This window comes from Oncorhynchus masou, chromosome 16 (assembly GCF_036934945.1).
Source record: "Oncorhynchus masou masou isolate Uvic2021 chromosome 16, UVic_Omas_1.1, whole genome shotgun sequence".
In the NCBI taxonomy this organism is placed as follows: domain Eukaryota; kingdom Metazoa; phylum Chordata; class Actinopteri; order Salmoniformes; family Salmonidae; genus Oncorhynchus; species Oncorhynchus masou.
Genome location: NC_088227.1, coordinates 23,038,086 through 23,051,666, shown reverse-complemented (window position 1 = coordinate 23,051,666; position 13,581 = coordinate 23,038,086). Strand labels below are relative to the sequence as shown.

The 13,581-nt window shown below is 42.9% G+C and overlaps 1 protein-coding gene across 1 annotated transcript in view; it reads left to right on the top strand.

Annotated features, from left to right (window-relative positions):
- The window catches only part of LOC135557698 (potassium channel subfamily K member 2-like), a 52,009-nt gene that overhangs the window by 30,622 nt on the left and 7,806 nt on the right, over positions 1-13,581 (top strand). The window contains exons 5-6 of the mRNA XM_064991220.1: positions 6,346-6,565; positions 6,847-6,986. Of these exons, the coding sequence (XP_064847292.1) occupies positions 6,346-6,565; positions 6,847-6,986 (360 nt within the window). The remainder of the gene's footprint in view (positions 1-6,345; positions 6,566-6,846; positions 6,987-13,581) is intronic.

Here is a 13,581-nt window from a genome sequence, read left to right as displayed (position 1 = left end):
CTTACTGTTCACTGCACACACACACCGTGTGATTAGAGAGGACAATTTCTCAGCCAGGAAGACACATGCTCTATAAACGGAACAAGAGCACAGTGTTATAGTGAGTCATTCATCTTCCCCTCCCTGCCCGCCTACAACGACTCACAACGAGGTACAGTGAGCCGCACCAATCCAAAACCAGCCACAAGGAGCGGCATGTAAACCTGGGCTATGATGGGGTCTAAAACCAGACTGAAGCATTTCGTATACATTGTTTGTCTTCAGGAAGGCAGTAAGTTGCTGCGCAACAGCCTTTTCTAAAATGTTTGAGAGGAATGGAAGATTCGATATAGGCCGATAGTTTTTTATATTTTCTGGGTCAAGGTTTGGCTTTTTCAAGAGAGGCTTTATTACTGCCACTTTTAGTGAGTTTGGTACACATCCGGTGGATAGAGAGCCGTTTATTATGTTCAACATAGGAGGGCCAAGCACAGGAAGCAGCTCTTTCAGTAGTTTAGTTGGAATAGGGTCCAGTATGCAGCTTGAAGGTTTAGAGGCCATGATTATTTTATTATTTTCATCATTGTGTCAAGAGATATAGTACTAAAACACTTGAGCGTCTCTCTTGATCCTAGGTCTTGGCAGAGTTGTGCAGACTCAGGACAACTGAGCTTTGAAGGAATATGCAGATTTAAAGAGGAGTCCGTAATTTGCTTTCTAATAATCATGATCTTGTCCTCAAAGAAGTTTATGAATTTATCACTGCTGAAGTGAAAGCCATCCTCTCTTGGGGAATGCTGCTTTTTAGTTAGCTTTGCGACAGTATCAAAAAGGAATTTCGGATTGTTCTTATTTTCCTCAATTAAGTTAGGATGATTGAGCAGCAGTAAGGGCTCTTCGGTACTGCGCGGTACTGTCTTTCCAAGCTAGTCGGAAGACTTCCAGTTTGGTGTGGCGCCATTTCCGTTCCAATTTTCTGGAAGCTTGCTTCAGAGCTTTGGTATTTTCTGTGTACCAGGGAGCTAGCTTCTTATGAGAAATGTTTTTAGTTTTTAGGGGTGCAACTGCATCTAGGGTATTGCGCAAGGTTAAATTGAGTTCCTCAGTTAGGTGGTTAACTGATTTTTGTCCTCTGGCGTCCTTGGGTAGACGGATGGAATCTGGATGGACATCAAGGAATCTTTGTGTTGTCTGTGAATTTATAACACAACTTTTGATGTTCCTTGGTTGGAGTCTGAGCAGATTATTTGTTGCAATTGCAAACGTAATAAAATGGTGGTCCGATAGTCCAGGATTATGAGGAAAAACATTAAGATCCACAACATTTATTCCATGGGACAAAACTAGGTCCAGAGTATGACTGTGACAGTGAATGGGTCCAGAGACATGTTGGACAAAACCCACTGAGTCGATGATGGCTCCGAAAGCCTTTTGGAGTGGGTCTGTGGACTTTTCCATGTGAATATTAAAGTCACCAAAGATTAGAATATTATCTGCTATGACTACAAGGTCCGATAGGAAGTCAGGGAACTCAATGAGGAACGCTGTATATGGCCCAGGAGGCCTGTAAACAGTAGCTTTAAAAAGTGATTGAGTAGGCTGCATAGATTTCCATAACACATTCATAAATGGCAAAACAGACAGTCAAAAACTAAATCACAAGGAATGAGGTTTTGAAGTGTCTGTCCTATATCTAGGAGATATAAGACAACATGTAGACCAATACTAAGTCACTTTGGTTAGCGTGAAACTTCAATTGAACACAGTCTCAAATAGGGCAATGGCACGACTTTCATCACGTAAACGCTGAGTCGAAATGAATTGTTAACGAGGTTACCATGAATTCTTTACGAAGTTTAATGTTTGATTTGTTACATTACATAATTCAGTAAAAAATCTGCTCGCCATTGGCTGCTTACAGCTACCTGATAAGCACAAAAATAGTCCACAACTTCGGGAGTACAGACCTCCAGATATTGTCTGACCTACTGGCAAAGGTAAAAACTATCAAAAATGCACAGTCAAAGTGGAGAATAATTATAATAATAAAGTTTTTTTTCTTCTCCAAAATAGAGGCATACTAAGACAAAAGAAGCATGACACAGTGTGTAAATGATAACATGTTAGTGCAGGAAATTAAGACATTGATTAAAATGCTGGAAGAGAATTAAACAATTAACAATGCAAATCAGCAAAAGCTGCTTGCATTAAGGAAATAGATGCCTGTCTTTAATATGCGCCTGTGTTGTTCAGTGATTCAAGCAAATTAACACCCAGGCTATTAATTTAAGTTTTACGATTTGGCCCTTTTTAACACCCTATTCACATTTGTGACGTTTTTACAGTGTGGTACTGGGTCACCTTCTAACAACTCCCCTAATGCTTGTGTGTGTCGAATGGCAAACAAGTGAGTTCTAATGTTTTTAAAGTCTTACCTGTCGATGTTGGTGATTTATTCGATTGTAGCTCAGTCTGGACAGTCAGTTTTGTGAGAAGAGATCTTTGAAATTAGTACGTGGACGCGTACCACGTACCAAAGCGTGTGGGAGTTTGTGAGAGTCTCCTCTTCGAAGATGGGGTAGTATGAGTTGCTAGCTTAAACAGTTTGAGTTTTACAGACAATTCCTTTGTCCAGATCCTGTTTCACAAGCCAATGTTATGGAATAGGCAGAAAGAGGGGATTGAGGTACAGCCACTGCAAGTAATTTTTTACACTTGACATACGATCTGATCCAGAGCGACTAGGGTTAAGTGCCCCTTCCAGTTACTGGCCCAACCCTCTTAACCGCTAAACTACCAGCTGCCCCCTGAGAAACAGTAAGTCTCATAAAAACACAGGAGCTATTCAATGTTTTAGAATTATATCACGTGACGCGTGGGCACGTCAATCGACTCTTGAGGGGGTTTAAAAATGGCTGACCTGTGAAATATATATTATGCTTGGCAAGCAGCTTTGGTCTATTCATCATCATTAATCCCTCCGTATCAATATTTATTGTCAGGGTCCAAGGCTGGATTCAGTCCTGACTCTGACCTCTCTCTCTCTCTGGGCTCTAGCTGCTGTGTGCTGAAAAGCACAGCGGAACACATCACTGATGAGCTGATCCGAGGATGACCCTTCTTTAAGTTTCAGTCCCAGTGTCCCTGTTCTCATTTTTGTGTAACCCACTGTCTAGGGAAGGACAAGGCCAAGGACTCTATCGTGGAGTGTACACTTCAGTGTATTAAGAAGTTTTGCTAGTGCTACAGACTGTCATACCCCTGTTACACCTGTCTTTCTATGGGTTTGAATTAAACTTTGTCCGGCGATTGTGCTGTTTGTGTTGCGATGTAGCCTACTGATGTAAGCCCACAGTGTTCCACTGCATCTCAGTGCAGGAGGTGTCATTACTGTCCCTGGTTCGATTCCAGGCTGTATCACATCTGGCCGTGATTGGGAGTCTCATAGGGTGGCGCACAATTGGCCCAGCATCGTCCGGGTTTGGCTGGGGTAGGCCGTCATTGTAAACAAGAATTTGTTCTTAGCTGACTTGCCTACTATAAAGGATCAAAAAAAAAAAATGTATAGCCTGATGGCATACAATGGAGCACAGCATGACTTGATCTGTAAGAACAGAAGGTCAGTAAATCCCATAGGCCGACCCACTGAGTGTGTGACATTCAAAAAACACGGGACATACAGTGCCTTGCGAAAGTATTCAGCCCCCTTGAACTTTGCGACCTTTTGCCACATTTCAGGCTTCAAACATAAAGATATAAAACTGTATTTTTTTGTGAAGAATCAACAACAAGTGGGACACAATCATGAAGTGGAACGACATTTATTGGATATTCCAAACTTTCAGCTCATACAAGGAGAAGACTGATCAGAGATGCAGCCAAGAGGCCCATGATCACTCAGGATGAACTGCAGAGATCTACAGCTGAGGTGGGAGACTCTGTCCATAGGACAACAATCAGTCGTATATTGCACAAATCTGGCCTTTATGGAAGAGTGGCAAGAAGAAAGCCATTTCTTAATGATATCCATAAAAAGTGTCGTTTAAAGTTTGCCACAAGCCACCTGGGAGACACACCAAACATGTGGAAGAAGGTGCTCTGGTCAGATGAAACCAAAATTGAACTTTTTGGCAACAATGCAAAACGTTATGTTTGGCGTAAAAGCAACACAGCTCATCAACCACAACACACCATCCCCACTGTCAAACATGGTGGTGGCAGCATCATGGTTTGGGCCTGCTTTTCTTCAGCAGGGACAGGGAAGATGGTGAAAAATGATGGGAAGATGGATGGAGCCAAATACAGGACCATTCTGGAAGAAAACCTGATGGAGTCTGCAAAAGACCTGAGACTGGGACGGAGATTTGTCTTCCAACAAGACAATGATCCAAAACATAAAGCAAAATCTACAATGGAATGGTTCAAAAATAAACATATCCAGGTGTTAGAAGTCCAGACCTGAATCCAATCGAGAATCTGTGGAAAGAACTGAAAACTGCTGTTCACAAATGCTCTCCATCCAACCTCACTGAGCTCGAGCTGTTTTGCAAGGAGGAATGGGAAAAAATTTCAGTCTCTCGATGTGGAAAACTGATAGAGACATACCCCAAGTGACTTACAGCTGTAATCGCAGCAAAAGGTGGCGCTACAAAGTATTAACTTAAGGGGGCTGAATAATTTTGCACGCCCAATTTTTCAGTTTTTGATTTGTTAAAAAAGTTTGAAATATCCAATAAATGTCGTTCCACTTCATGATTGTTTCCCACTTGTTGTTGATTCTTCACAAAAAAATACAGTTTTTTATGTTTATGTTTGAAGCCTGAAATGTGGCAAAAGGTCACAAAGTTCAAGGGGGCCGAATACTTTCGCAAGGCACTGTATATTCCAGGAAAAAGGCCAACACAAGGAAATGACACATGTCATTGTGAAGTGACTGGAGAAAGGCCTTGTTAAAGACTGAGGGCTCTATTTTCGGCTGGCTTTAAGGCGGTGCTAGTGTCAAATACACGCTCCTTGGTCATTTCGACATGTAAAAGCCAGAGCTTTGCTATTTTCCAACCCTGGCGCCAGGGATGGTAATTTACCTGTCTTATATCAGCTCGTTTGAGCTGAGGTGGGAAGGGCGGAAATATGTGAGCTGTGTCCTTAGATACATGTGCCAATTTCAAGCTGTGCTACTGGTGATATTAAGACTCACCAAAAGCTGGTCTTGCGGTAACGCAATTGGTTATGGCATCGATTTTGCCTAATCAATAGCCTATAACCAGTATTCTATTAAAATATCACGAGTGAACAGACATTCCCGATCTTTCTTTATATTGGACATTATTTTGGTCCATGCAGCTCCTTTGAAAAGTTGGGATGTGCATAAAACCCTCCATAGTCTAAGTTGCCTTGTCTGTATTATATGCCCATGGGAAGCAATTATGGAGCCTGTTACTGCCTGTTACTGCCTGTTACTGCCTGTTACTGCCTGTTTCTGCCTGTTACTGCCTGTTACTGCCTGTTTCTGCCTGTTACTGCCTGTTTCTGCCTGTTACTGCCTGTTTCTGCCTGTTTCTGCCTGTTTCTGCCTGTTTCTGCCTGTTACTGCCTGTTACTGCCTGTTACTGTATTTAGACATAGCCTATTTAAAACAAGTTGTTTCATTTTATTAGAATTTGATAAGAATTATACATTGTCTTTTTTCATCAATAGCCTAGTGAATTGAATCATGCCTGTTGACTACATTTGGCATGTCTATGTCCAGACGGATAATTACAGTAGGCCTAGCCCCTATATCAGCGTGAAGGCTATAGCCCATGTTTAACAATGTATTTCCATACGGAAGCAATGCAATATGAACAATGTGGACTGAAAACATGTTCAACATATTTAGCAAATATGGGGCAGGCTATTTAAAGAACTGCATTTGGTTTGTTAAAATAGGCCCTGGATGTTTTTATAATGATTTTCAAATGTTAAATTCCTTACCTAATTATGTCATGCATCATTCATTTGAGGATTGTTTTTAGACCTTAAGTGTTGACGTCTGCTGATTTAAAAGAAAATATGCCGAAATCAAATTGCACAATACTGACACCCGCAGGCATAATAGATAATAGATACAAAAACAGATACTGTAGATACAGATATGCCCTTTTTGTGTATAAAAAATATGCTCACACAAACACATATACATACACTGCAGCACCATCATAATCCAACTGCTTTGTTAGTATTCATAGCCTCCTCTTCACCTCTTCCCCCCTCCCTGTTTGTTGGCCCTCTTTCAAACCTCTGCAGTCTTCCCATGTTCCATTGCCATGTTTATTTATTAATATCTTTATCCATCTCTTTATTCATTTGTTCTACCCTGCCTCCCAGTCTCTCCCCCAAAAGTGGAAAGTGAGCCAGACCAAGATCAGGGTGATCTCCACCGTGATCTTCATCCTGTTTGGCTGTGTCCTCTTCGTGGCGTTGCCGGCGGTCATCTTTAAACACATAGAGGGCTGGAGCACGCTGGAGTCCATCTACTTTGTGGTCATCACCCTCACCACCATCGGCTTCGGTGACTTTGTGGCCGGTGAAAAAGGTCTTGAAAAGGGTATTTAAGAGCTCTCTTTTCTGACTATGTTGTATGTTCTTCCTCTGCGATCCCGCCTTCTGTGTCTTAGAAAGAGTTTGTTTGAAATCACACGTGTGCTTAATCTGCTGAGACAAAACGGGATTGCTGTACCCTTCTTCACAATAGAGGATCAATAATCAATACTCTGTGTGACATAGCCTCTCTCTCCTTCGCTCTCTTTCTGCTCTCTGGCTAGAGGTGTGATATCACTAAAAGCTTGTGTAGTCTTTATTAAATATGTGTCTGTCTCCTCCCAATAGGTGGTTCTGAGATAGAGTATCTGGACTACTACAAGCCTGTGGTGTGGTTCTGGATCCTGATTGGTCTAGCCTACTTTGCTGCCGTGCTCAGTATGATAGGAGACTGGTTCAGAGTCATCTCCAAGAAAACCAAGGAGGAGGTACGTGATGTGTGTGGAAATCACTGCACCAAACCACAATACACAGTCACAGATACTTCCTATAAATATTTTCAGAAGCTATACTATAGGTATCCTATACCATAAGTATCTGTGGTACACTGGTAATCACTGCATGTTGAAATGTGGAAGGGAACCAAGATGGGAAGATCACAGCTAAGAACAAACGTTCCCAGAACTTTAGAGAACATTTCCTTAAGTCTCATTAGGTCATTTCACAGACATGTTTCCATGATGTGCAAGGAATGTTTCCAGAGACCATTTTATTTATGTCAAATGTTCTCAGAACATAAGGTATTAATCAAATCAATTTTTATTTGTCACATGCGCCGAATACAACAGGTGTAGACCTTACTGTGAAATGCTTACTTACAAGCCCTTAAAAACTTCTTAAATCATTGTTGGTTAAGAAAAAAAAGTGCTAAGTAAAAAAATAGATAAGTAAAAACTAGAAAATAAAAATAACAAATAATTAAAGAGCAGCAGTAAAAATAACAATAGCGAGGCTGTATACAGGGGTACCAGTACAGAGTCAATGTGCAGGGGCACCAGTTAGTCAAGGTAATTGAGGTAATATGTACATGTAGTTAGAGTAGCAGCAGCGAAAAAGAAGGGTCTGGGTAGCCCTTTGATTAGCTGTTCAGGAGTCTTATGGCTTGGGAGTAGAAGCTGTTAAGAGGCATCTTGGACCTAGACTTGGTGCTCTGTTACCGCTTGCCGTGCGGTAGCAGAGAGAACAGTCTACGACTAGGGTGGCTGGAGATAATTTTTAGGGCCTTCCTCTGACACCGCCTGGTGTAGAGATCCTGGATGGCAGGAAGCTTGGCCTCAATGATGTACCGGGTTGTACACACTACCCTCTGTAGTGCCTTGCGGTCGGAAGCAGAGCAGTTGCCATATCAGGCAGTGATGCAACCAGGATGCTCTCGATGGTGCAGCTGTAGAACTTTTGAGGATCTGGGGACCCATGCCAAATATTTTTAGTCTCATGAGGGGGAATAGGCTTTGCCGTGCCCTCTTCACAACTGTCTTAGTGTGTTTGGACCATGATAGTTTGTTGGTGATGTGGACACCAAGGAACTTGAAGCTCTCAACCTGCTCCACTGCAGCCCCGTCGATGAGAAAGAGGGCGTGCTCGGTCCTCCTTTTCCTGTAGTCCACAATTATCTCCTTTGTCTTGATCACGTTGAGGGAGAGGTTGTTGTCCTGGCACCACGCAGCCAGGTCTCTGATCTCCTCCCTATAGGCCGTCTCATTGTTGTTGGTGATCAGGCCACTGTTGTGTCATCAGCAAACTTGATGATGGTGTTGGAGTCATGCCTGGCCATGCAGTCATGAGTGAACAGGGAGTACAAGACACTTGCCAGTTGGTCAGCGCATGCTCGGAGTACACGTCCTGGTAATCCGTCTGACACTGCGGCCTTGTGAATGTTGACCTGTTTAAAGGTCTTACTCACATCAGCTACGGAGAGCGTGATCACACAGTCATCTGGAACAGCTGATGCTCTCATGCATATTTCAGTGAGACTTGCCTCAAAGCAAGCATAGAAGTAGTTTAGCTCGTCTGGTGGGCACGTGTCACTGGGCAGCTCTGTAATAGTTGTTATCTGTAATAGTTTGCAAGCTCTGCCACATCCGACGAGCAATGGAGCCATTGTAGTACGATTCAATCTTAGTCCTGTATTGACGCTTTGCCTGTTTGTTGGTTCGTCGGAGGGCATAGTGAGATTTTTTACAAGCTTCCGGGTTAGAGTCCCGCTCCTTGAATGCGGCAGCTCTACCCTTTAGCTCAGTGCGGATATTGCCTGTAATCCATGGCTTCTGTTTGGGGTATGTACGTACGGTCACTGTGGGGATGACGTCATCAATGTACTTATTGATGAAGCCAGTGACTGATGTGGTGTAGCCCTCAATGCCATCAGAAGAATCCCGGAACATATTCCTGTCTGTGCAGCAAAATAGTTGTGTAGCTTAGCATCTGCTTCATCTGACCACTTTCTTATTGACCGAGTCGCTGGTGCTTCCTGCTTTAGTTTTTGCATGTAAGCAGGAATCAGGAGGATAGAATTATGTTCAGATTTGTCAAACGGAGGGCGAGGGAGAGCTTTGTATGCGTCTCTGTGTGTGGAGTAAATGTGGTCTAGAGTTTTTTTCCCCTCTGGTTGCACATTAACATGCTGGTAGAAATTAGGTAAAATGGATTTGAGTTTCCCTGCATTAAAGTCCCCGGCAAATAGGAGCACCACCTCTGGATGAGGAATTTTCCTGTTTGCTTATGGCCATATACAACTCATTGAGTGCGGTTTTAGTTCCAGCATTGGTTAGTGGTGGTACATAGAAGCTACGAAAAATACAGATGAAAATTCTCTTGGTAAATAGTGTGGTCTACAGCTTATGATGAGATACTCTACTTCAAGACATCCTTAGAATTTGTGCACCAGCTGGTGTTGACAAATACACATAGACTGTCATCCCGTTTTACCAGAGGCTGCTGTTCTATCTTGCCCGAAAAAGCTTTAAACCAGCCAACTGTATGTTATTCATGTCGTCGTTCAGCCACGACTCGGTGAAACATAAGATATTACAGTTTTTTATGGCCCGTTGGTAGGATGTATGTGATCGTAGTACATCTATTTTATTATCGGTAGATTGTACGTTGGCTAATAGGACCGATGGTAAAGGTAGATTACCCTCTCGGTGACAGATCCTTACAAGGCACCCTGACCTTCGTCCATGATGCCTCTGTATCTTTCTCCGGTGAATGACGGGGATTAGGGTCTTGTTGGGTGTCTGAAATATATCCTTTCCGTCTGTCTCGTTGAAGAAAACCTATTCCTCCAGTATGGGGTGAGTAATCACTGTCCTGATATCCAGTAGCTCTTTTCGGTCATAAGACACAGTGGCAGAAACGTTATGTACAAAATAATTTACATATAACGCAAAAAAACATACACAATAGCACAATTGGCTACGGGGTCGTAAAACGGCAGCCATCTCAGCACCATTCTCTATTAATGTTCTAGATGCTTTAAATGTAAATGTTGCAGGAACATTCATGTGTCAAATCAAATCAAATTTTGTTGGTCACATTCACGTATTTAGCAAATGTTATTGTGGGTGTAGCTAAATGCTCCAACATTGCAGTAGTATCTAACAATTCACAATAATACACACAAATCTAAAAGTAAAAGAATGTATAAATATTAGATCAAACAATGATCTAAAATACAGTAGAATAGAATACAGTATATACATGAGATGAGTAAACCAGTATGTAAACATTATTTAAGCATCATTAAAGTTACTAGGGTTCCATTATTAAAGTGAGCAGTGATTTCTATGTATATAGGGCAGCAGCCTCTAAGGGGATTAGGGTCAGCAGGGTTGCGTAACCTGGCTAGTGATGGCTATTTAACAGTCTGATGGCCTTGAGATAGAAGCTGTTTTTCAGTCTCTTGGTCCTAGCTTTGATGCACCTGTACTGACCTTGTCTTCTGGATGGTAACGGGGTGAACAGGCTGTGGCTTGGGTGGTTAATGTCCTTGATGATCTTTTTGGCCTTTCTGTGACACCGGGTGCTGGAGGTGTCCTGGAGGGTAGGTAGTTTGTCCCCAGTGATGTGTTGAGCAAACTGCACCACCCTATGGAGAGCCCTGCAGTTGAGGACGGTGCAGTTGACATACCAGGCGGTGATACAGCCGATAAGATGCTCTCAATTGTGGGTTTTAGGGACCAAGACAAATTCAGCTTCCTGAGGTTGAAGAGGCACCGTTGCGCCTTCTTCACCACACTGTCTGTGTGGGTGGACCATTTCAAATCGTCAGTGATGTGTACGCAGAGGAACTTGAAGTGTTCCACCTTCTCCACTGCGGTCCTGTCAATGTGGATAGGGGCGTGCTCCCTCTGCTGTTTCCTGAAGTCCATGATCAGCTCCCTTGTTTTGTTGACATTGAGTGAGAGGTTATATTCCTGGCACCACTCTCTCGTTGGTAATCAGGCCGACTACTGTTGTGTGGTCTCCAATCTTGATGATTGAGTTGGAGGCATGTGTGGCCCCACAGTGGGTGAACAAGGAGTACAGGAGGGGGCTGAGCATGCACCCTTGTGGGACCCCCGAGTTGAGGATCAGAGAAGTGGAGTTGTAGTTTGCTACCTTCACCACCTGGGCGGAGCCCGTCAGGAAGTAGTTTTTATTTTATTTTTTACCTTTATTTAACTATACAAGTCAGTTAAGAACAAATTCTTATTTTCAATGACGGCCTAGGAACAGTGGGTTAACTGCCTGTTCAGGGGCAGAACGACAGAATTGTACCTTGTGAGCTCTGGGATTTGGAACTTGCAACCTTCCAGTTACTAGTCCAATGCTCTAACCACTAGCCCACCCTGCACAGGACGGGTTCATACCCAGGGCCCCGAGCTTAATGATGAGCTTGGAGGGTACTATGGTGTTGAATGATGAATGCTGATAGTCTGGGGTGGAAGCCTTGAGAGGGTTAACATGCTTAAATGACTCACTCACATCGGCCACGGAGAGCCCACAGTCCTTGGTAGCGGGCGGCATCAGTTGCACTGTGTTATCCTGAAAGCGGGCGAAGAAGATGTTTAGCTTGTCCGGGAAGCAAGATGTCAGTTTCCACAATGTGGCTGATTTTCCCTTTGTAGTCCGTGATTGTCTGTAGACCCTGCCACACGTCTCGTGTCTGAGCCATTGAATTGCGACTCCACTTTGTCTCTGTACTTACGTTTTGCCTGTTTGATTGCCTTACAGATGGAATAATTACACTGTTTGTATTTGGCCAAATTCCCAGTCACCTTGCCATGGTTAAATGTGGTGGTTCGCGCTTTCAGTTTTACGATAATGCTGGCATCTGTCCATGATTTCTGGTTTGGGTAGGTTTTAAGTCAACGTGGGTACAACATATCCTATACACTTCCTGATGAACTCAGTCACTGTATCCGTGTATTCGTCAATGTTATTCTCAGAGGCTACAAGGAACATATCCCAGTCCGTGTGATCAATACAATCTTGAAGCATGGATTTCGATTGGTCAGACCAGCATTGAATAGACCTTAGCACAGGTACTTCCTGTTTGAATTTCTGCCTATAAGAAGGGTGGAGAAAAATGGAGTCGTGATCAGATTTGCCGAAGGGAGGGCGGGGGAGGACCTTGTAGACATTTCTACAAGTTGAGTAGCAGTGGTCCAATGTTTTCTCAGCGCGAGTACTACAGTCAATGTGTTGGTAGAACTTCAGTAGTAGAATAGTCAAATGAACTGATAAGTGACAAAGACATGGTGGCATGGCAACAAGATCTGAAGACTTGAAGAATATTTACTGTGTAAATGACCATGCACAATAAAATCATTTATCTCAAAGTGCATCAAATATGGAAGTTGAAAACACTATGTTAAAAGCAGTATGAGTATCCCTTGCCAACAGGCAAAAATAGTTGTGAATGGATCAGTGGTTCACCAATCAGGGCCTTGATGGGTAATACTAACAAGGTGTGATGAAAAATGTTTTGTGAGAACATTTCTTTGGGACCATCAGGCAGGTCCTGTTATTGAAACATGTACAGAACATTACTATCTTACATTCTGATAACATAGCAACCATGTTCTGTGTATGTTTGGTGGGATGTTGATGGAATATTCTCCTAACCCTCAGAAAACTGGACACGAATGTTCTTGCAACGTCCCATAAAACGCATCTAGAACATTCATGTTGTATATTCTGAGAACATTGTAACCACATTATAGAGAAGTTCTGCTTGACATTAAGGCAATGTTCTGCTAACTTTAACACCAAAACATCCAAAGGTTTTTGCTAACATACAATGTTCCCCATTCTAACGGAAAACTGGACTCTCAAAGAATAGGGGAACATTACAAAAATGTTTTCTCTCCCTAGAATTGTTAGCTGGAATGGAGCTGTGAATTCATCCAATCACAGCACAACATGCTATGACCATATATCAAATCCCCAAACAGGGTGAGGCAAAGTGTTTTCTAGAGTATTCAACCATGACCTTGCATATTCAACACCGACCTAAAACGGATCACTTCAAAATAAACCAACCTTTTCGATCAGATGTACAGTATATGTACAAAACAATGTATAAAACATTAGGAACGCCTTGCTAATATTGTGTTGCATCTCCTTATGCCCTCAAAACAGCGTCAATTCGTCAGGGCATGGACTATAACAGTGGCAGGTAACCCTGTTCCTCAAGTGCCGTAGATACTGCAGGATTTTGGTCCAACTAGGGACCACACCTGACCAACTGAGTTAATTTATCAGTGATTACCTAACTTCAACACACCTGGTGTTCCAGGACAAAAACATGAAATGGGGCTGCCTACCCCTGGATGACAAGGTGTTGAAAGCATTCCACAGGGATGCTGGCCCATATTGACGCCAATCCTTCCCACAGTTGTGTCTCGTTGGCTGGATGTCCTTTGGGTGGTGGACAATTCTTGATACACACAGGTAAATGTTGAGTGTGAAAAACCCAGCAGTAATGCCAGGTGCACTCAAACCAGTGCACCTGGCACCTACAACCATACACCGTTCAAA